General features: G+C 34.2%; 1 protein-coding gene across 1 annotated transcript in view; it reads right to left on the reverse strand.

Moving 5' to 3' along the window:
• The window catches only part of SNAP91 (synaptosomal-associated protein, 91kDa), a 149931-nt gene that overhangs the window by 63172 nt on the left and 61380 nt on the right, over positions 1-25379 (reverse strand). Inside the window, exons 7-12 of the mRNA XM_012638178.1 lie at positions 20800-20906; positions 16302-16343; positions 10667-10737; positions 8280-8285; positions 4537-4564; positions 1634-1743 (exon numbers count right to left, since the gene is read on the reverse strand). Of these exons, the coding sequence (XP_012493632.1) occupies positions 1634-1743; positions 4537-4564; positions 8280-8285; positions 10667-10737; positions 16302-16343; positions 20800-20906 (364 nt within the window). The remainder of the gene's footprint in view (positions 1-1633; positions 1744-4536; positions 4565-8279; positions 8286-10666; positions 10738-16301; positions 16344-20799; positions 20907-25379) is intronic.

The raw sequence follows: 25379 nt of genomic DNA on the forward strand, positions 1-25379 counted from the left end.
TTTGTATAGAAAAGAATACTAAATAGTCAGTAATTTACCTTTTTCCTAAATTAGACTATAATATATTAAGTTTGGCTGTAAGAGGATTCGCCTAAAACTACTTCATTTTTTATTCTTACTCAGTTGGGTCTGTGCTTCTCTATCTGCAGAAGTTCCAAGGAGGAGCCTAGAGCCTTGTTATCCAAAGTGTGGGCCCCAAACTAGCAGCATCCATGGATGTTTATAACTGCAAAATCTCAGGCTTACCCTATATTTACTACCTCAGAATCTTCATTTTTAACGAGATCCCCAGGTGATTCACATGTACATTCAGATTTGACGAGCACTGGCTTAAAGGTTACCAGGCCAGGTGCCAAGCCAACAGGGTCCCAGGTTCCTGCTCTGTTTTCTTTTTTTTATTCAGCCTCCTGTATAGCTGGGATTACAGGCTCGAGCTACTGCACCTGACTAATTTTTTCTTATTTTTGTAAAAATGGGATCTTGCTATGTTGCCCAGGCAGGTCATGAACTCCTGGCTTTAAGAGATCCTCCTGCCTCGGCCTCCCAAAGTGCTAGGATTACAGGAGTGAGCCACCATGCCTTGCCTCATCTGCTTTCTTAAACATCAGTTCCATCTTTATCTCTTTTACATATTCAGTTTCTAAGTAATATTATTTTGAGAAAAGGATTCTGCTGATTTTTTAAAAAGTTCCAAACTGCCTGAAAGCATTGACTAGTTTTGATGTCCATTTCATAAACACAACTGTACTAAGTAACAGAAAAAGAAAACATTTATTATTAAGATCTTAAAGCTTTTATAAGAAGCAATTTATCTTAGTGCCGTAGCAGAAAGGACTTGGTTTTACTGAGGTTGCTGGAATAACAAGCAGACTAAGCAAGCAGAGAGTAAAGCACATAGTTAACTTAGGTAAAGTATTTGGAGCTATTGCTCAGGTCAAAATCCAAGATTCCAAATATAGGACATTCATAATCAGAGGCACAGATACTACAAAATGAGACTAGAATCCTTTTAAAGCAAAAGAACCAAAGAATTGACCTAAAATTATTATTTGAGAAAGCCCCTATGATGGGTAGCTCTAAGATTTCCCAGGATGCAAAGTCATCCTCACCTTTCTCACTAATGTCCTGACCTGGAGGTGCTAGAAAAGCTAATTAGGAACACCCTGACGGCCTCTTCCTACCACCAGAGTTTGAGTTCCTTATATGCACCAGCTAACTGGACTACAACTTCAAGTGTGTGTGTGTGTGTGTGTGTGTGTGTGTGTGTGTGTGTTTAAAGCACTTGAAGACACCGTTTAAATTTCCCACAAGAAGAAACTAATTTTAGAAAACATTTTCCATATCAGCCAATTTCAGAAGAACCTCAAGTGTGTGCATCTTTCTTCTACTTCATTTCCCAAATGTGTGAGCAACAAGGTGATTTCCATAGCTTAGGTCTTTCTAAGAGGTACAGCCCTACGTAACTGCATAAGTGTAAAAGAATTTACTTTGTGTAGCAAAAATAACCCAAAATATCACACATTACTAGGATTAGATTCCATTTGGTGAAGTCATTTGGGTACAGTACATAAAAAGAAAACAAAAACCTAGTCAAAATATTAATAAACAGTTCACTGCATACTTGTTAACTAACCTGACTGGGACAGCCGCAGATGCAGTTGCAAATAAATCAACCGGTGGGGATGTGTCAATAGTTTTAGCTGGTGTAGAATTGGGAGACGTAACAGTTGTTGCTGGAGAAGACTGAAAGTGAAGATGCACAACACACTCTAGTCAAATATGAATCTACAGGACACAGAGCTACAGGACTTCCGTTTTGCAGACCCATGACATTCCCAGCGATATTTTTTTTTTGTAATTCCTCATGGGAGAAAAAAACTCAAGAAAATTTGAAATTAAGAATTGTAATAAATAATATCGGACAAAACATGACTCAAATTTTACAATTTAAATGTAATTTATATAAAATTATGATAAAATGTTTGGTCTAACATTGCAATGACTTGCATTTGTTAATTAAAATCAAAGCTAAATATATTTATTGAATATAAAGTTATTAGGAAAGATCTTACTAGCTGCCAAGAATTTTAAAAATTATCGATTATAATAAATACTATAAAACCAAGATCATTCTTCCTCCTTCTCATCCTAAACAGACTTCATGTGAAGTCTTCTCAAGATGTTCTTAAAATCCAGAAGGAAATTTGACTTACAAAATAGTTCATAGTTGGCAGAGAATGACTCACAAGTAAGATTCAAGTCACTGACAGCTTAAGGATAGCGTGACTATAATTCATCACTAATATGACATAGATAAAACTAAAAAAGTGAAATAAAATCTAACATTTATTTTCCTGGACTGGTTTTTTAAAAAGAGGAATTAGTAGTCAACTACTATTATATAGAAAAATTGAAATTTTTGTTTAAAATTATCCTCATTCTATTTTATGTGGTCTATTAACTCTCCATGTATTCACAAGATTAACAGAACATCTCAAAACAGTCTAGTGATACTCAGTTCTGTAAGTGGAAATGAGATATAACAGCAAGAAAAATATATGAAGACCAAGACCAAGGAAGGGCTATCAGATACTGCCCTCGTGGCATATCTGATTTCAAATAAACCTAACTTAAAGGAAGTTTTAAAAGAATAAGAAAAAGGACTGAGGAGATTAAGAAATTTATAGGTATTTCCAGACTTAAATAATACATATTTGTCCAAAAATACAACTAATCAAGAAGTCAGAATTCAATAGATATACAAATGCCAGGCATTCAGCACTTCAAGAAAGACAAACACAGGAGAGGTATGGATATTGTTGCTCAGAAAATATCAACTCAAACCTCTCTCTTTGACAAAAATTTAAATCTTTCAAATGGAATACAAAGATCATCAATGAAAAAGAAAGCACTAACTAAAGTTAACTGTATGTCATTCATTGTGAACACTGACAACTCCTCTAAAAAAGGAGAGGCTTTTTTTAAAGCCTATACATATAAATAAGCTTAGAAAAAGTGATATTTATGAAACACAGAGAACTTAATGACAGCAATAAATACTACCAACATAAACACAAAAACGAAGGTGTGCAAAAGCCCATTAAAAATGCCTAGTAACAACAAGCTTTTAGGCGATGTGAGAACTAGGAAAACAGAACCCAAATAATCCTGTTATTACTAAAAGAAAAAGTCAGTAAAATTCAATTTAGCCAAAATGTAGAAACAGACTAACCCAAAGGATGCCACAATTTTACCACACTACTCCGAAGTCATATACTGGGATTTTTCACATAGATATAATGGTTTTAAACCTAGCTTTGTGTCAGAATAACCAGAGAGCTTTTTGCTTATTTGTTTTATTTGGCTGATTGAGGTCCCTGAGGGAATCTTAGGCTGCCAGCCAGCCAGGCCCTGGTACGCTCCATGGTGTCTGGGAATCGCTAGCGCAGCCGTAATGATATCCCTGAATGTCTGTAATGACAGCAATTACATAATGGAAATTTGTCAAAGAGGAAAGAGCACATTTATAACATTTTTGCCTGAAAAATACAATGGCAAATGTGAACTACAGACTTATTGAAGTGAATACTCTTGTCATTAATAACCCTAATCCTGTCACTCAACATGTTAAAAAGGAGATGCAGAGCTGAAGGAGTTATTAAAATTATTAGAGTAGACTGTCTAAAAGGCATACTTGTGCACCTAATTACAACTGACTTCACTACCATTAAAACACACACAATATCATGTCTTACCTGTCTCACAGAGCTGTGATTCAGAATTATGTAAAAATGCTTTGTAACTAGTATATATTTGTCTTTAGGTATAATATAAATACATGAGAAATCTCTCCTACTTTAAAAATACGTAGTCCAAACTGAAGACTAAATCACATACACTGTACCACGCTGGACTGAGAAACTGATATAAAGGAACATACATACAACTGTTAACTGATCTTTCCTCAAAAAATTTAAATTAGAATTACCATATGACCCACCTATTCTACTTCTGGGTATATACCCAAAAGAATTGAAATCAGGCACTCAAACAGATATTTGTATACCTATATTCACAACAGCATTATTCATAATACTCCAAAGGTAGAAGCAACTGAAGTATGCATTAACAGATGAATGGATGAACAAAGCATGGTTCATACATACAATGGAATATTATTCAACTTTAAAAAGGAAGGAAATTCTGGCACATGCTACAACATGGCTGAACCTTGAAGACATGCTAAGTGAAAAAAACCAGTCAAAAAGGGACAGATTCTGTATGAGTCCACTGATACGAGGTACCTAGAATATTCAAATTCACAGAGACGGAAAGTAGAATGGTGGTTGCCAGAGACTGGGGGGAGAAGAAATGGGGACTTACTGTTTAGTGGGTATGGTTTTTCTGTTTTGGAAGATAAAAAACATCTGGAAATGAATAGTGGTGATGGTTGTACAACAATGTGAATATACTTAATGCCACTAAACTGTACACTCCAAGATGGTAAAATGGTAAAAAACCAAAAAGCAAACTTACCTTACTTAATGGAGAGGGAGCACCAGATCTAAAAGACAACATAAAAAAATTAAAACTGAATATAGGTGAATACATTTGTAGAAACATTTAAGTTTGGTATCACTTGATCAAGCACTGACTTGTTTGTAAGTAACAGACTTTTAAAGTAATGGACAACCTATTTTTTAAAAAAATCTTTTTATCTTTTACTCAATTATGATAACCCCTTCCAATGTTTTTCATGAACTTATTTTCTAGTACCAGAAAGTCTTAAATTCAAAATTATTTTCTGTATCTCTAGCAACACAAATTTTTTGAATCCATCCTTATTGCCTACATCCACATAAAATGAACTGTCCAGATTGGAATTTTAAAAATTTTGCCGAGACTTGAGAAAAACCACGCTTTATAGAATTAAAAAAGAATAAAACAAAACCAAAACCAAAACCAAAAAGACCTCTGGCCTTATTCACTGAGGTTAAAGTACATTGTTACTCAGTTAATCACAGTTGTGATGCATAGAAATAGGAACCCTAGGGAAAAATAGAGCTCTATAAGCCCTGTGCCTGAAATGTTTCAACTTCCATATTCATACTCCTGAATTTTGTCTGTTTTTTTTGGTGGTTGTTGTTTGTTTGTTTTCATGGCTGTAATGAAAACTCTTTAGGAAAAATATTCCCATCATCTCATTATAACCAGTGGGTGCTTGATAAAGAAGAGCAACTTTGATGCTTGTTTCTAAGGGAGTGAGAAAAAATTAGGAAGGCGTAAATTTTTTTTTTAGTTAGATTACTGTCAGCATTGTTTGTTGCACATCATTACTAGCAAAGTGCTTCCGAAACAACTGGCTGAATAGCTCACATTTTATTAACCTGAGTTGGTAGAAAAATGAATAACAAAACAAAAAGAAGACAAAAACAAATTTCAATAAGCAGCCTATATTCAGGGTTTTATTGAATGGCAAAGATGGCTTTCTACTCATCTACAGAGAAAATATCACACATAGCAGTAGCAAAACAAAATTAGTAGAAATTTAGTAAACAGAATTTTATACCATATTATGAATTTTTGTCTTATTAGACATAGAAAGTTTAGCACTATTACAGGCCAGATTAACATCTTTTAAATTCAATTTCATTTGCAGATACATGCCTGCCACTTCCTGTTTAAAAATTCAGTTTTTACTTAAGAAGCATATAAATAACATAAAGCAAGGGCATACAGAGATTTCTGCTATGTAACAAAGACAGAAGCATAAGGGTAACAATTTGGTGATATATAGTTTGGCTAAACGTTATCTTAAGAGTAACATATTCTGTGAGGATATACACTTATCTATATTGTTCATGTCAAAGGTTTACTAAAATAACGGATTCTTAGTGTTCTCTATATCTGTGTTAAGTTACTCAAGACCTCAAAAATCTAGTACAGCATAAGGCTGAAAAGTCTTTAGTGAGTCCTTAGCTAATTCTCTATTCCCACCATTTTTCCCTTTATATCTATCTATCTATCTATCTATCTATCTATCTATCTATCTATCTATCTATACTATCTATCTATCTATCTATCTATCTATCTATCTATCTATCTATCTAAAAGGAAGGGAGTCAAATTTAAATAAAAATCCAATAGAACATTCAGAGCCTGAACTCTGCAAAGAAAACACAGAAGCCATTTGACATGGTTACTTTCTAAGAATGAATTAATTTAAATTAATTTGTTTCTCCTTCATGAACCAATTCTGAGCAGTACTGACACAATGAAAAACACCAACACAGAAAAAAGAATTGAGAATGAGGAAGAACTTTTGAAATATATTTCCAAATTAATACATAAAAATTTAAAACATATCTTCTACCAAAGAGCAAGAATAAAGATACAGTAAAAATGACAGAATTGTTCTACCTGGTATTAAAGAATATCATACACAAAGCTAAGTATGAAAAGTCGTAATTGGCAAAAGAATCAGTTTGCCAAGCTCCCACATGAACCCACTATTACTAAGTGATACTATTACCCCATGAATTAAGTAAACAAATGAAAATCCCCTACTGTCTTTCTTGAGATATCATCCCATTTACTATTAAATGCATTATATCTTAATTATTTGTTGTCTTCACTAGATGTTAAGTTCTTTGATGGGAAGGAACTCATCTCATTGTTCTATATCCCTAGCACTTTACACAGCATCTGACATTTTCTGTATTATTTTAATTTTTAAATCAGAATATGTTCATGTATACATTCTATAATCGATAAATTAACCAGAAATATTTAAAAAACTATTTTATGGGAAGCTAAACTGTCAGGATGTTATGACCTCTGTTCCCATGAACCAGATCTGGCTTTTGTCATGATATAATAAAAAAGGTGAGAACAGGAGGTACTCCGATGGGGCTGTAACTTTAAAAAGCATCATTAATCACTGATTAAAATCTGAAGGCTCCCAGGCTCAGAGAGGTTAATAACTTGCCCAAGTATCATACATTAACAGTGGATTTAAGACTGATCCAGGTCTACCTGCTGCCCAGAGCCTGTGCTCATTCCACATTCCAACCTGCCCCACCAAAAGCACAGATGAGACTGGCACATTTGTTCCTCTCTTACACAACATGGACATTGCATCTTCTTACATGTTCCTTGCTTGGTTTTTGCCCTACTGTTAGTCATTGCCCTTTATGAAGGAAAATGCTACAATCTTTTATACATAGACAATGATGCTTATAAAAGACCAATACTTACATTAATAATTTCATCTAGAGAACTTTAGTTCATAGTGAACCACGTTGGCAAAAACAAGGCACCAAGATAATTTTAGAAGAAAATGAATGACCTATATAATAATGTATTCTAGATTCTGTAAAATACTACAAACAAATTCATGGGTTTTTACTATGAACATAGCAAATGCCAAGGAAGCTGTTAAAAGAGGAAATTTATTACTTCTTATTTGATTTGCAATAATAATCTCTACATTGTTTTGAGTTTAAATTCTAGCCCCCCCATAAAAAACCAAAAAACCCCCAACCTCCCCAAAAAAAACCCACCAAAAAACCCCCAAAAAACAGATTGTGAAAAACCTATCTACATCTTCCAAAATTTTTAATTACAAAAGACTTATCTTGGGTTTCCCGGACCCTTAACACTTAGTCAACAACCCACAAGTAGAATGAAATAAATTTCTCTCTTTTTCCTGTGGAATCATAGAAACAAACAATATACAAAGTTATATCACACAGTATTGCATACAATTGCAAAAGTCATTATCAGTGGACACAAGGTGATAAATATAAAGGGTGTACATATTTTTTGTAGCAGACATTTGCAAATGCTTCATTTTAGGAATATACTTGACTTAGAGGTTAGAATAGTTTTACACTGCTACTAGAAGACAAAGAAAACAATTTTAAATCATCAAATTTCTTTATAAAACTGTCTTTTGGCACTTCTGCCATATGTCATGGGGAAATCTTTTGTTTGTTTACTAAGCCAGTGAAAAATCTTTGATTTCTAAAATCTGAGAGGAATATATATACACCTAAGAGAGATTGTTAGTCTTGATCCAAGAAGACCAAAAGAAAGTAAAACTATTTATGCCAGTCACCTTGGGAAACAAAAATAAAGCATAATGAAAAAACACAGCTGTGTAGAAGGGGCAGAAATCAGTTTTAACTGTTCTAAATACCAGATGTGGAATCTTAAGAGTGTTTTTTGCATTTTTAGTAATTACCAAATGCAAAAAAGTCACTCCATACAGTACTCACCCTTCACTTAAGTTCCCAGGTAAGCACAAACATACAAAGAAGAAAATAGTTAACTATTGTCGTTCATTTATTTTAAAAATAGGGAATAAGCAAAAGACAAGTTCAAATGTGGTCTTGGCCAATTCAGACAAGAAATTTGACAAGCATAAAATGATTTTAAAGGAGAAAGAAAAATCAGTCTAAGCAATAGGTAATTCAAAATGGAAGATTATTGAGTTTTTTAAATTTTACTTCTCTAGAAATGTAATTAAATGTCCATAGCTAATTTTTTGAAAAATAGCTTGTAGTGGCCAAAAGGGGGTGAATTTAGATTTGAAGTTAGGGCTAATGAGACCCACTCTAGCTAGAGAAGGAGGCTTCTCAGGTAACTGCAGCACTGGCAGATTCAAGAAAAAAACAAGGGAAGAGCGTGGCCCTGTGCAGGGTGTGAGGGGCCTTGAAGGGCAAAGAGTGCAGAGAAGTCGACTTGCACTGCGCATCCAGGACTGCACGGGGGAGAGACTCTAACTCCAGGGGATGTGCACACTGCCTTCGCTAAAGAAGTCTGTCTGCCACAGGAGCAGGGACATTTCTCAGCTTCTCGCTTTCATTTACTTAAATCCTAGCCAACTCATCTGGCTTCCCAGATACCCTGATAGAGGGTGGTTCCAGCAATAACTGGAAGTGGGCATCTTTTATTGGAATGTAATGTACTCTCATGTCAAGTCTGATTATCCTCCGCCACACTGAAACTGGGGCTGACCCTGGACTGTGGAAACAAATGTGACAGAGTCCTGCGAGGACCTGCCGTCCATCGTTCCAAACAGCTCTGCCGTCATTGCCTGGAAAGCTCATACTGCTGTTTGTCAGTGAAAATTTAAGACATGCAATAATTTCTATACTAACTTGGAAAAGACAACAGAAAAAACATTTAGCTAGCAAAATAACCAGCAAAAAAGTAACATCGAGTTATAAGCCTACATTTTGAAAACGCACAGAGGGAAGAGAGTCAGAAAGAAATTGCATTGTAGTAGCTCTATCATAGGTAAAAATCTATGACCAGCCTACAGCCCTGCAATGATCAGTTCACTGTCTGTCTCTGCTAACTCCTGCTGTCAGCTTAAATGGAATAAACATAAAGCTGGTGTCACCAGGAAATATTTCAAGCTGTCTCTGTAGAAAGACCTACATTAAGTGTTTAGGTAGAGATAATGAAGTATAAACTAGTCCCTAAACTTTAAATCCAGAAAATCTATTTAAAGCACATATGGGAAAAAAATGGCCTCAATACAGGGCAAGGGCAGTTCATGATTACGGAAGGCTTCGTGAGAAGGGAGGACTGGAGATGGACCTCCCAGGATACATAGATTCACACAGGCAGGACAAGAGGGGTAGGCATTCGAGGTCAGCAGAATTATAGACTAAATAAGACATAAAGACGGGACAGCACCAGGTCTTGTGAATAAACAAGTTTTACACCTGCTGGAAAAAAATGAAACCTGGCCTTTTTTTTTTTTTTTTTGTAGACAGTGAGGAAAAATAGTCAAAAATATAAGAACCCAAACACAAAGGTATGAAAATCTAGTAAAATTGCTCTTATCACTACTTGATTGCTACTCTCTAGGATCTCTGAGTTAACTGACAGTAGCATACCATGCCTGGTTCAAGTGGGGAGAGACTGGAGTCCAGAAAATTATACTCGAGAGCTTCGCTTTTTTCACATGGGGTTGGGAACAGAGTATTTCAGGCTGCCTGTGAAATTGTGCTTGTTTTCACTCATGTCCAATGGTAACAGCTTCAATTTTTAGTCATGAGCAACTGTTTATTTTTATTATTATTTCATTTTATTTTGTTTTATTTTAGAGACAGTGTCTTGCTCTCTTGCCCAGGCTGCAGTGTAGTGGTGTGATCATAGCTAACTGCAGCCTCGAACTCCTGGGCTCAAGTGATCTTTCTGCCTTAGCCTCCCAAGTAGCTGGGACTGCAGGCGTGTGCCACTAAGCCTGGCTGACTTCTATGTTGCCCAGGCTGGTCTCAAACTCTTGGCCTCAAGTGATCCTCCCACCTAGGCCAAAGTGTTGGGATTATAGGCCTAAGCCACTGTGCCTGGCCTCTTTTTCTATATATTATGAATTCCTTCTAAGTAAGGGCTAATATATAAAGCTGTAGGTTCAGTCAATACAGGTACAATCTATTAATTTGCTGCATTAGCCTGCAGATAGATTACCTATACATGAGGTTACATTATCATAATAGAAAGGGCAGGGGTTCTGAGGGAACCCAGAAAAATTACAATAAAGCATACCCTAAAACTGTAGTGGTATCTGCTGTACCACAATAAATTTCATTCTTATAAAGAACCACTCTAGTATTTTTCATCTTATTTAGAATATACAACTAATGCATACTTGTTTCCAGGTTTCTTTCCTTCTAATGTATTTAGATGCTGTTCAAGGGTCTCCATAAGACTGCTGGGAGCCTACAATAAAAAAGTAAAAATAAATGTCTGCATTTTTTTTTTTTTTTTCCGAAGTAAACACACTGTAACATCACTGTAACTTTGTACAGTGGAAGTCTGCGGATGGATCCCAATATACAATATATATGTGATATAATTTAATTCTAGTTTTTTTTTGTATTTACGTATTTAAATTCCATGGATTCTTAGGCCCATCTTAAATACACTAAACTCCACTGCATAACAAACAGCATTACAGCATGGTTTCAGTGTAGAGATTACATTGCACAGACTTTTACTAAGATGTTAGTTATACGCAATAAACTCAAATCAAGTTCACTACCACCTTCCCACACACAGTGAAAAAGGAATAGGTATTTGTATCCAAGTCAAAAATATAAGTGCCCAAATACAAATTTACATAAATTTGAAAATACAGTAAAATCTCACTTATCCACATTTGACTGAAATATTAGGAAAAATTGTTACTATTAATATATTTTAAAAGGGGGGGCAAGTGAGAGTTGTGGGGAAAAGAATACAATTCTAACATTCAATAATAATTAAGATTTTTTATCATTGAGCTATTTAATTTATATATATAATAAAGTAACTATAACAAATATAATGTAATAATATAATAGAGTACTGTGTATTGGCAGATTTAATATATTTTAACTCTTTTACTAAAAAAGTATGTTCATGTTTCTTTTTATAAATAAAATTTTAGGCAATATAAAGTGATGGTATTTTACTGTATATTAGAAGGAGAAATAATAGGTTCATACAAATATTCCATCCAATCTATTCCTCAAGCATTAGAGATTTAATTTCATCTTTGTAAAATAATTTTAATTTCATGTTTGTAAAACAGACCTTAACAGAAGCATAGGCATTCAAACAATAGCATTTGACAAATGAAATATATACCTATACTTACAGATCAACAATTGTTCTTAATGTGAAATTAATTTTGAAGGACTTCAAAGTAACTATGCTAAGTGCTTAATAGCTCACAGAATTCAAAGAAGTTCATATAACTATACCTTTTACATTGTAACTTTAATGACAAATTAAAATAAAATTCTTATTAAAAATTTTTAATTTTGAAAATTTAGGACATGTATTTACTATTCATTTTCATTTCACTAATAGACAAACTGTCTTAACATTTATATGATTATTATATATGTAATCATGTGATCGTTATAAATGTAAATTACTAAGTGAACAAAAATATTAACCTGATCAAAGTCAAAGAGTTTTAGACTATATAGTGAAAAAACAAATTATCAGAGGATTAATAAATTTAAAAAATTATAAAAATTAGGATTTTAAAATATACTTCAGATTAAAATGAACTTATTCAACAAATTTCAGTAAACTACACCTAGGAATATACTTCTAAGCTTTAAAAATATATTTTTAAAAGAGATAAAGGAAATTTTGTTCTATATACCAGATTATAAACTATAGAGAAATGCTCATTGAATAAAGAATGTAACTTTAAAAGGAAGAAAACATAAATGGCTTCAGAATTTTTAGATGAATTTACATCTGATAATTTAAAAATTGTCATATTAATTGTCACTAATGATAATGATGGAAACTAGGAGGCCTGGGCATTTAAGTTTAAACTTTTTGTATTTCCATTTTTTTCGTTGAGATCACAATAAGGAAAAAAATATATATATCGAGCCATAGAACTTCTTTCCAGTTAACAGACTTAGATCCTCGGAATGTTTAATGAAATGTAAAAGAAGGGTGATGTTTTGCTAAACCTAAATTTAAAACACTGTTTAAAAAAAATAAATGCCATTTATAGTCACAAAAGAGAGCGTAACAAATATGGGATAACAAAAAAGAGGTAATATTCTCTCTTATAAAGTTTCTTAGTTATTGAAAACAAAACAAGACAAAACAAAACAAGACAAAACAAAAACCCAGGAAGATAGTTTGCAGTTTTTCTTTTTGTAAAGTTTCTTAATAATTTAGGTAAGAAAATTAAAAAAAGTAAGGCAGCACACAAATCACAATAGCTGAAAGAGAAATCTGACCAAGCAATACAAGACTATAAAACTGACTTTTATCTCAAGGGGAGTTATTTAGCAATACACTGCACATAAAATTAAGTTTGGAGCACTTTTTCCTAGAGATTTAAAAGGGCTTCATAATTTATATCTCTTATAAGGACATGTGAAATCTAAGAGAAATAAATTCCTCAACTGTCTTTGGAGGGAAAAAAAAGTACTTTGATAGTAATATCTAGGAGGGCAGGAATGTCTGCCTTCTTAACTGTATCTATGGCACTAAGGACACCCTGGCACGCAGACAATAAGTGAAAACTGTCTTAAGTTTCCAAGGAGCAAAACTTTGAGAATGCCTCTGCTGCTGTAGAAGGGACTTAAGACAACAAAGTATAATTCGTAATATCTTTAGTTGCTCATTTAAAAAAATGCCAAAGTCAATAGACCAATCAAATGGGAACACCAATCCAAAGAACAAGAGTTAGCCTGTGAAAGCTAATAGATAGCAACATGTCAGTTACCGATTCATCAGTGGTATAATCTTTAAAAGGAGACTTTTCTTTACCAGTAGTTTTCAGATCAACCATAACTCCTGACAACAAAACCTAAGATATTTTTCATAAATGGAGATATTTTACATTTGGAATGCACACATTCCTCAAACAGGAAACAATATTTTAAAAAATTCTTTTCTTGGAACAAATTCATAGCTGATTGTGAGCCCAGGATCCAAAGGAAAGCATCTATCTACAATTTAGATGCTTTGGATTATAAAGCATCATCAAAACCAAACAAAAAATAAATCAAAAGAGCATTAAAATTTTTAATCATCAGCTCTAAGAAACCACTTGAAAGTGCTGAGGAGAAATATTTCAGCTCTAGTATCATATTTATTTCTTATTCAAAACAGTACTTTTGAATGTCTTTTAAAAATTTCATTGATATCCATGAATAATTTAAATGCAATAATGATGATACTATATGCACAATTTAAAAATGGCTACAGATGATTGTGCTGGTGTTTATCATGCATTCTCTAACCTGAAAGATACACATTCAATTTATAAAGATATCCGTGATATTCCTCTGTTCCATTTTGCTGCAAGAGGAATTCTAATCCTTTTTTAGTTATGAGCATCCTATTCCTACTCCCAGTCAATAGGGAGCCCTTCTGGTCTCCATCTCTTCTTTACCCTTCTTTTCTAAGAGGAATTTTTTTTTTCATTGCCATGGTGGCCACAGACACCAGAGGAGCTGAACGGAATCCGTATAACCTGATACTTCTGACCCATCTCTAGATTAATCCTGGTCTTAAGGACTGAACACTGTTTAAAGGATTAACCCCAGAACAGCTTATATTCTAGCTCAGACATGACGGTACTGTCATAAAGGGCCTAAATCTCTAGTTCATTTAGAGACCTCCATGAGACCTCTGGAAGGGGGCTCTATGTAGCTCACAATCCCAAAAGAAACCACAATTACGTTACTTATTAAGAAATTTCAGAAGCATGCTCTTGTATTGGGATTTAAATAAACACTGGAGAATTGGATTAGAGGAATTTTTGTATGAAGAAGAATATTTTGAATATTTATTTTGAATACAAATGTAAATATTGAAATTTATGTGGCTTTTAGGGTCATAATGAAAGCAGAGGATAGAGTGCTAACAGATTTTAATAAATTTCTGTCACAGAATTGTTTCCTATTAGACTCAGGGCAAGACATTATCTTCTTTGAGGGTAGAGTCTCTATTCCCCAAATTATGAAAACACACATCTTATATCATCAAATAAAATATTATGTTTCTGGATTTCTTGAGAGGAGATTATATAAATCATTGTGAATATTATAATATCATTAAAAATTAAACCCAAGTATATAAATCCTTCTTTCAATGATATACTATCATTTTCTAATTTTAAAAACAAAAAGGAATTTAAGCAGTTCTTTAAATCTTTCCTCATATCCATTCAGACTCTGCCCAAACTAAGTGAGACAAATGAGGACCTATTTTCTTCTTAACTAAGAGCCACTCCTTAACGAAACATCTAGTTTTTTTTTTATTCCACAGTAAGAGTGTCTATAAAGTTGAAACAAACATGATTTGCAATTTCTAGAAGCTATTAATTGAGCAAAATATTTTAATGCCTTAAAAGTTAACATGTATTATTTATCTGGGTTATTTTCAAAAAATGCAATGTAAATGTTTATTATAACTCAATAATTTAAATGAAAACTTTGATTTTTATTACAGTATTACAAAGCTAAATCTATATCTAAGAAAGAGATTTTTAATGGTACTTGATTTATGCACATTTAATTTTTAGCCATAACCAAAATGATACCAATATCTTATTCATGTATGTGTCTACTCAAACTACAGTAGCAGAAATATTTTATACTAATATTCTGTCTACTAGAAAGAGCTATCTCCCAACTTTTAAACTAAAAATATGCCATCATGTTCTGAGTTGCTCTACAAATTTCATTTATAAAGAACTTTGACATTTAATTGGTATTTTAATAATACAAATACAGAAGACCATTTCTTTGATTTCCCTAATTGTTAATAAAAATTTAAGGATTAAAATTATTTTAAATATAGAAATATTTCAAGGCATTATAAGGATAGCAAATCACTAAACACAGTCTGATATTATTAAAAAGTGAATATCTTCATCATGACAATTTTCTTCTATTACAATGACTATCTTTATCTACAAAGACAGAAAATTCATCTATTCATTACTGGTATATACGATAGCAGCTCTATGCTTTCTCCCATCACCTCCACAACAACATCTCTAGTTAAAGGACATGTTTGGAACAGAAATTTATCATAATGAAATGATTAAATATAGTCCTGCCAATTATGAGAAAAGTCATACAATATGCCGTACCTGTGAGTGACCTGGATTCTATATCTTAGGGGCCATACGCTGCACCCTTTTGACAGATGAAAGGATTGATAAAGAAACCTCACTATTGGTGTCACTTACTAGATGAGCCCCAGAAAAATGACTTATTTACCACTACTACTTTTTTTAAAAAGGTTATTTTATACATGGAAATTCTTTCACTTTATAAGGGAGACAAGAATCAGTGTAGTTGAACTACAACATCAGAGTGTTCCCTATTCATGGCCCTCCTTCGTAGCTGGCACATGCTAGAAACTAGTAAAACAATCAGGAGGAAAGTTCTAATGTTCTGATTATCATGTCTACGAAGGGTCACTTTTCATAGCTAAAGCACTTTTTATTAACATTGTTTAAGGTTTCCTTTTGATTGAGGTGAAGAATGAAAAGATGAGCTCAATTAGTAAACATTCAACTGCCTTTAAAGAAAAAACTTGTATCATCAGGGCAGGAAAATCTTCCTATTACCTCCAGAAATATATTCAATAGCTAGAAAACTTAGTAAGGTAGAATAATTTCCAAGAAAGTTCGTTGGCCTAAATTCACAATGTATTAAATGCTTACAAGACTTATGCCCACTTGTGGCAAGATATGGAGTAATAATTTCATGCATACTGTATCTCCCACTGAGAGAGTCACTTACCTGTGTGAGGTCAGGAATGTCACCTTTATCAATACCAACTTGCTGTGGATTAAAAAAATAAGAAATTACTTAGTGGATTTTTGTTTTTCAGAGACGTAGTCTCATTTTGTCACCCAGGCTGGAGTGCAGTGCTGTGATCATAGCTCACTGCAGCTTCAAATCTCTGGGCTTAAAAGATTCTCCTGTCTCAGCCTCTTGAGTAGCTGGGACTACAGTCATGCACCACCACACCTGGCTAACTTTTAAATTTTTTGTAGAGATAGGGGTGGCTATGTTGCCCAGGCTGGTCTCAAACTCCTGGCCTCAAGCGATTCTCCTACCTCGGCCTCCCAAAGTGCTGGGATTACAGGCGTGAGCCACTGTGCCTGGCCCTTAGTGGAATTTTTAAAATTACTTTTTTTTTTTTTTACATTTAATGGAAGATCACCTACATGATTAGTTAAAACAACAGCCCAGTCTAATGTAAAAGAATCGTTACTTTACGTATATTGATTTCACTTTGAACATATACTTCTTATGCAGTTTTTCACTCAAAATAATAGAGCAAGATTTCATTAATAAATCTAGATATAACAAATATATAGAATTTTATTAGAATACAAAATAAATTGAAGCATAAAATTTAAAGGTATCCTCCATGATTAATGGTAGCTAAAAATGTAGATAGAACACTGCTTAGACTAAATTTAAATAATTATGTCCAGTAAGTGCTCTGGACAGGGAATGATTGTTTAGTTTTAATAAGCTGTTCAGGGTATAGTTTCCACCTTTTCTCCCATAGAGAGAACCACTTTGTTAGTTTCTTATGTATCCTTCCTGAGTTTCTTTACATATATTCAAGGAAATATGAAATATACAAATATATACTTATTTCCCCACTGTTATACAAATTACAGCATATTATATACAACAGACTTACATTTTTCACTTAACAATATATCTTAGAGATATATCCATACCCATACACAAAATATCCTCATTTTTGAAACAGTTGCATAGAACTTCCTTGTCCTATGGTTTATTTAATAAGTTATCTATTAATGGACATTAAAGTTGCTTCCAATCTCTTGCCATTGTAAGCAATGCTGCGCATACCATTTTGCATCTATAGTACACATTTGTAGAAGTGGAATTACTGGGTAAAAGCATATTCAAGTTGGTAATTTTGGTAGCGTGAGGATGAGGGAGAGAGAGAAAGGGAGTAAAAGCAAATATGGAAAAATATTAATAAATGTGAATCAATGAAAGAGCATATGTGTTCATTATACTATATCAATTATTTTGTAGGTTTGAAAATTATTCAAAGTAAAAAGATGGGGAAAAATACAAGTTATAAGTTCAATTCTATCACTTTATATAAATAATGAAATTGAGGTTAAAAGAAACAAAGTGGGTTAAACCAAAGTTTCTCTCCTTGAGAAATGAAGTACTTTGATTATATTGATGGAAGCGTAGACGCAAACACATGAAGCAAAAGTGCTGGGCTCCTACCAAGACAGTAAGGCAAACTTGAGATCGGAAAATTCATTTATATGTCAAATGCTGAACTACCTTCTTTCCTTTGCCTTTTCTATGGCTAGAGCAGGATTTCTCAGCCTTGTCACTATTGGCATTTTGGGAGGATATTCTTTGTTGGGGGCTGTCACGTGCATCATAAGAGGTTTAGCAGCAACCCTGGCCTCTATCTACTGGATGCTAGTAGCCACCGTCTCCCAATGTGACAACCAAAAATGTCTGTAGATGTTGTCCCCTGAGGAAGAGGTGGGGGCAAAGTCAATGCTGTTAAGACCACTGGTGTAGAGCACTTGCCCTCATCCCTCTGGATCAGCTTATGTTGGAATCCAGAATGCCAGACTTTACTGTCTAATGACTGAACTCTGGCTACAGACAGGTAAGCCATTGGTGCTTCCCTAAACTCACTTACATTATTACAAATTATAGAGATTATAAACTAAAACAACTTCATTCTGTTTACGTCCACATTTTAATACCTCTTTAGAGGATCCATTTAAAAAATATGAATATGAATGAAAGATGTATTTTTAAAATGAAAATATTATGAATCCTTAATACTGAAATCATTTTAGGAAACAGTGATGTTTCCATTAAATGGATAATTCTGTTAAAAGACATAACTTAGGAATTCCTCCTCAACATTTCTATTTTACTGCTCTGAACTTCTGAACCACAACGTAGTTGGAGGATTAGGTGAAGAGTATTACAAAAATCTCATCACTTTCTGTCTGCAAATATTCTGGAAGACATCATGCCTACGAGTCTGATATTTATTTTAGAACAGCAAACTAAGAATAACTTGGTTCTATAAAAAAGAAGGGCGTTTAACAGGAATACCTCTCATTAAATACTTTTTGTAAAATAAGGATTTTACAAAGTTCTAATTGTCTGTCTTAGGAGACTTCAGTATAAGAATCCAAGACATGGTAGGTTTTCTGTACTTCAAGCAGTTTCTTCAGGAAATTTGAATATTTCTATAGAAATTGTTCAACTACTCTACCTTTTCTTTAATAATGGACAACTCATTGTTAATATTTGCCAAATAGCCAATAAATATAGTTGTGTTTTTAAAATGTATTCTACAAGTCTTCTTTAGACTCTTCAGGCAAACAGTACTAACTATAGGGTAGTTATTGAGTATGAGTCCATATACAGACCACATGAGTGCTGTTTGGTAGAGAGAGGAGGTTTGTACATTTTCCGAAAAATGTCTGTATTAGCCAATCATAACCAAACCACTCAACACTAGTATTCAAACAGGGTTTGGATTATGAACAATGCAATTTAAATGTGAAAGAAAATCCAAATGGTTATGGTTATCCCATTGTGATTTAATGTTTATTCTATTAAAAATAATTTTGTAAATTAGTATCCATTCTATGAAAAAGTCTTAATCACAATCTTCAAATAAAAAAATATTTATTATCCAGTCATTTAAAGACAGACTCCCAAAATGACATCTTATTTCTGTATATTTCCTTCTCAATGGCCTGAATTGGGCCTGTGCTAACATGAGGTGTCAACAGACAAAAAGTAAAAATTTTACATGTCAAAATAAAACCTTGGTACCAGCAAAAAAAAAATTTCGAGCAATTCTATCCTTCCTTATATAGACTGTCAACATCGATAAACCCATGAGGAAATACACATGAACATGCTTTAATGTATAATTTATAGGAGCTAATCTTTATCTTTTGTTTCTCTTATTATATTTAAAAAAGATTTTTATTCTTATTATATGCTATATGGGTCAAAGCTCAAGAATCAGCATTTTGTGATATTATTTTGGTCTTAGAATTTGAATGTCACTATTATTACTCCTGTGAACAAAAGGGATTCGAAAGACAATGCATGGAGTATAGTACTTTTGAAATCACATGTATAAAATGCTTATTCTTACAATAATATTTTCAAAATGACAAAAATAGCAAAAACATGGGGCCAGGCGTGGGCTCACGCCTCCTAGCACTCTGGGAGGTTGAGGCGGGGGGATTGCTGGAAGCCAGGAATTTGAGACCAGCCTGAGCAAGAGTGAGACCCCATCTCTACAAAAAATAGAAAAACTAGCCAGGTGCAGTAGTGAGCACTTGTAGTCCCAGCTACTCAAGAGGCTGAGGCAGGAGGATCACTTGGGGGCAGGAGTTTGAGTTACAGAGAGCTATGATGATGCCACTGCAGTCTAGCCCGGGCAACACAGGGAGACCCTGTCTCAAAAAAAAAAAAAAAAAAAAAAGCAAAAACATGGCAGGAATGTCCCACATCCACAGCATTGTATGTTTTTTGTCAAGCCTCAGAACCTCTTTCACACAACACTTTGGTCCGTCTCTAGCAAACAGTTAGCAGAGATGTAAGATAAAAATCCATTTTTCATCCTGCCAAAGGACTGTAATAACTATGTCATAATTTCCAGTATCAATATAAATCAATAATTGGATTTCATAAGAGAAAACATCAACTTAGAGATAACCCCAGGAACACCAAATATATGATTACATATTTATTGTGATTAGGTATAAAGAAATATCCTTAAGAAATAATTTGTAAACTTTATATTAATAAAATGAATTATATCTTTTGATTTTTCATTGTGTTTAAATCACTGAGGAGGTAAAGAAGTCAGAATTTATGATTTATTATTTACACAGTAAGAACAATGGACGGGCTTTTCTAAAGGCAAATCTTGGGTTCAATAAAAAGGAAGCACTTTCTTACAATAAAAGACAGCCATTAGCTGGGATGGAGCAATGGACCACGCTGCAAAGCAGCAGATGAGCTTATTGTCCACGACACTTTGATGTGAATGCAGAATGCTCATTTGACTGGGATGCAGGAGTGAGTGGGAAGCGGGATGAGTCACTTCCAACCCTAATACACTGACTCTGTGGCAGAATGTCTCGCGATATTTTACCTTCTATTATGTACTCCAGATACAGGAGTTAATGTTTTAAAAATTATATTGCCAACACAACTTAATATTACTTACCTCTGCAACCTTGAGAAATTCAGACACCCGTGTCATTCTAGTTAGAAATCGTTTGTAAATTTCTAGAGCATCTTTACACTGTCCTTTCTTCATTTCAAAAAACTTTTCTACAAGAGATAAAGAGATAAGCAATTGGAAAAGAGTATTATATTCTATTTTCTTCTAAGCTTACGTTAAGCTTACTACTTAAAGCTTAAATTAATGTTTGAATCAAAACACTTGGCACTAAAACCTATACGAGGAAATAAAATACCTTAACAAGGGGAGCCTGAATAGTTTAAGAAAGACAAGATAATCATGTGTCCCACAGGAAACAACTGAAATAATGAAAATAGAATTACAGTAGAGGAATATATGAACTGTCACAACAGGTTAAATTCATGATCCATATATCCCAATATTCTATCTTGGAAAATAACAGCAAATTCTTTCTCATAATCTCTGAAGTTATGACTGCATTCCATAGCATCTTTATTTTATTAGTTCACTATAAATGATTGATATATTATAAAGCAACGGTCCCCAACCTTTTTGGCACCAGGGACTGGCTTCATGGAAGACAATTTTTCCTTTGCGGGGGCGGTTTCAGGATGATTCAAGCACATTACATTTATTGTGCAGTCAAACCTCTGTGCTAATGATAATCTGTATTTGCAGCCTCTCCCCAGCGCTAGTCAGCTCCACTTCAGATCATCAGGCATTAGATTCTCATAAGGAGCAACCTAGATCCCTCCCATGTGTACTTTACAGTAGGGTTCGCGCTCCTGTAACAATCTAATGCCTGCGCTGACCTGACAGGAGGCGGAGTTTATACAGTGATGCATGCAGGGGTGGGGGGAGGCGCGTAAATACAGATGAAGCTTCGCGTGCTCACCTGTCACTCACCTCCTTCTGTGCGGCCGGGTTCATAACAGGCCATGGACCAGTACCAGTCTGTGGTCCCGGGGTTGGGGACCACAGCTATAAAGTAAAAATCTGTAAACCCTCCCGAGTTAAAGAATTCTTTAAATCTTCTATGTTCTGTATAAATTGATACTTGATTTTATTGGTAATAAATTATTTTTTTCAAACATTAGGGTGAGTCTTTTAGTTATAAAATAGTAGAGTTTTGTGAAAAACATTTGGTTTACCAGACCCTTCATGACTTTCTAGTCTGTAATCATGTCTTCTTTCTCAACGTTTTGCTTTCTGGACAGAAAAACAGAGGATCATTTCACTGTTCTCTTTTGCACTCCCAAGACTAGAATTCATAGTCATTGAGGTACTGCGGCTCCATTATAATTCCAGTATGAGAGTGTTTTTCCCATACATGCCTTGAAGAAAACTAGCACTTTTTATCAGTGTTTTCGTCATTCGTTCATGGACTCGGTGAGCCGATAACCGACGTTGCAGATGGAGACACAGTAGGCCAATGTCTACAACAGCTCCCAGGCAACTCAGGATTCTACCTGATGGACCAGAATCTTCTTTTTAAGTTCATTATTTTATATATGCACATGGTTAAACACATGCTATTTTTATATTTTCTCATACTTGAGAGTTATTTCATTCAGCATGTAATTTTACTACCTCAAAAGTATTTTTAATTTTCGCAAGGAAAGTTTAATAACATATAATTACACAAAGAACTGATTATCAAGAGCAGCTACTCATTACCTTCTGTTGACAGTCTTTGGGTAATTTTACTTTTAACATGGACCTCCCCTGTAGGGTATTTAAGGGAAGTGAAAAGATCAAGAAAACAAACACGTACTGTTTTCTACTTGTTAAGATTTGAGAGAAAGAGTCTTTTTAAAAAAATGACCAAATCTGAGGATATTTTCTTGATCCACTCTATCTTGTTTTCTAATGCTATACATAGACTCATGGTGTTATAAAGGAGCAAATACTTTTTAGTTTAAAAATTTGAAAATAAGGACTTATTCTAGTAAAACATACTTCTCTATTTATTTATTTTTGAGACAGGGTGTCCCTCTGTCACCCAGGCTGAAGTGCAGTGGCATGATCATAGCTCACTATAGCCTCGAACTCCTAGGCTCAAGTGATCCTCCTGCCTCAGCCTCCTGAGTAGCTAGGACTACAAGCATGTACCACCATGCCTGGCTAATTTTTATATTTTTTATAGAGACAGGGTCTTGCTATGTTGCCCATGCTGGTCTCGAACTCCTGGCCTCAAGCAATCCTCCTGTCTCAGCCTCCCAAAGTGCTGAGATTACAGGCATGAGCTTCTTTCTCTCTTCCTAAACAATCTTCACATAAATTTCTTCCAAATATATAAATTACTTCTCTTTAGTATAATCTAAGTTTATATTTTTGCACCATTATGTTCAGCAGAACACAAAAGAGAAATCAAACTAAATAATCTCAATTTCCATTTAGAACCAGTACTCCAAAAGTTTAAGCAACTTTTCTCTGTCTCTGCTGGATGCTTTTAAAATGGTTTGTATCTTTCATAATAATTTAGGAGTCAGCAATAGAAAACATTCAATAATTGTGGCTTTAGGTTATAATCTCATAATTGTTTCTATAATAGTGGTAATGACAGAAAGGCAACATGTACGATTTTACTGATACAGGCACAGCTATGAGGTTCCCTTTCCCCTTAGAGACCTGCCCAGGGTTAGGGAAATTAACACTTTTACCGAGGGATTGGTTGCTCCAAAACGAGGCTCTACCTCTCTTTCATATTAAGGATAACATATGTTGATTTTCAGTATTTGAAATGATCAAATTTGATGTTTGCAATATCAGTCTTTGTAAAACTGTGGTAAGTTACCTTTGAGATATTAGTGTTAACGTTCAAAGGATAATTGTCCTAGGAAAGAAACCAAATGAAAAGGAATCTCGTCTCTGAGAGACAAACTGAGAGTTTCTACATGGAAACTACATGGACTATTATTAATGACCATTAGTAAGGAAAACAGCTTACTTACAAGTCAGAGTTTTCTTACAGCAATAAAACATTTGTGAAGATTTGTAGCACCAATATGGATTCCAACATTAGATGTAAAGTATTGGTTATGAAGTCCTTAATTAAAATTAACCCACAACATATTTTTAAGGTTAATTCCTAGCACTTTCTAGTAAACAAACAAAACACATACCTGCCTTAAGACAATTAGGATACTGTCTTGCATGTCTATCTTCTAGATTGTCATGTTAACGAGAGCAGTTTTCACAACAATGCTGAATAAAGGCCGCTTAAGACTAGAATGTTTTAAGGCAAAAATATACACTTCCATTGCTTTAGAAAGTGAGGCCCTTAATATAAAAAGGTACAATTCTCCTTTTCTACTTCTAAGTTAGACTATCATTTTAAAATTTAATGAAAAGATTATGTCTTGAATGATTATTTTAATATGAAGAGAAAACACATTCTTAATACAATCTATCTGTGAAGTCAACATAAGTAAAGCAGAGCAGCATTTCAGTAGCTGTTCAAGACAAGAGAGAAGGATCACAAGGCTGAACATGTCTAATTACTAAATGAACTGTAAAGACACTAAATCTGACATTCTTGAGGCAGAAGTGGGAATGAAACAAGGGACACTGTTGAAAGAATATGAGAATGAGTCAACAGAACTTCATTTCTGACTGGCTGTGGGTTTAAGGAAGATGAACAACTGAAAATGAAGTGAGGTTTTAGGTTTAAAAGACTAATTATATATAAACAAAAATAAAGAGATTAGGAAGGGTACGTTTAAAAGTTCAGTTTTAGAAATTCTGAGTTTTAGGTAAGAATGTGGTATCTAAATTTCAGTGGCTACAAAAACTAAGACATGCAATACTGAAGCTCAGAGGAGAGGTAAGGACTGAGTCCCATTTGGGACTCATCATAATGGAGATGACAGGTTTTCCAATGAAGAATATACATAACAACTAGACAAGAAGATGGCTAGAAATGAACTTTAGTGAAAGGTTATATTTATGACAGAAAGGAAGAGTAAGGTCAGCCAACCAAGGAGAACAGGAAAGTCTATCCTATCCGGCTTACCAATAAAATCTCCAACCTGAAATACAGATATATTTGGTTTTGAACTTTGTATGTAAGAGCAAGAACCTTTCCTCACTAAAGGCAAAATCTCCAAAAACACTTGTGTTTGATGATGATTAGCTCACCCAACCTCCATTCTATTCTCTTCTAGATTCATGTGAAGCCAGGGTTCTGGACATGAATTTAGTTCTACAAATTATACAGACGTGTGGGAGATCTGGAAGGTCAAACTGAGGCAGGAGCCATCTTCTTGTATCTTTTCAGCTATTGCTTTTGACAGATGAGATCATAGAAATAGGAGATTATCCTTCAGCAGCATTCTATTGTCCACTCTCTGACTTCCTGGGTTTTGAGGAGTAATAGTTGAGGTCACAGACACTTGATCTGACTCCTTAATTCCTGGATTTTATAATAGCTTCGGGTGTCTGTTCTCTAGCTTCCTAGGGTTGCAGGGCTGCTCTGGTGGTAGCAGCAGCTTCTTGTTTTTAGTGTACCTTAAACTGGTAGATTCAGAAGTAGTAGCTTCTCTACAGTATGAGTACTTACTATTCTGGGAACCATTTCAGGAGGCCGAGCCTAAAACCAG

Source organism: Propithecus coquereli, unplaced genomic scaffold (assembly GCF_000956105.1).
Source record: "Propithecus coquereli isolate 6110/MARCELLA unplaced genomic scaffold, Pcoq_1.0 Scaffold127, whole genome shotgun sequence".
Lineage (NCBI taxonomy): Eukaryota > Metazoa > Chordata > Mammalia > Primates > Indriidae > Propithecus > Propithecus coquereli.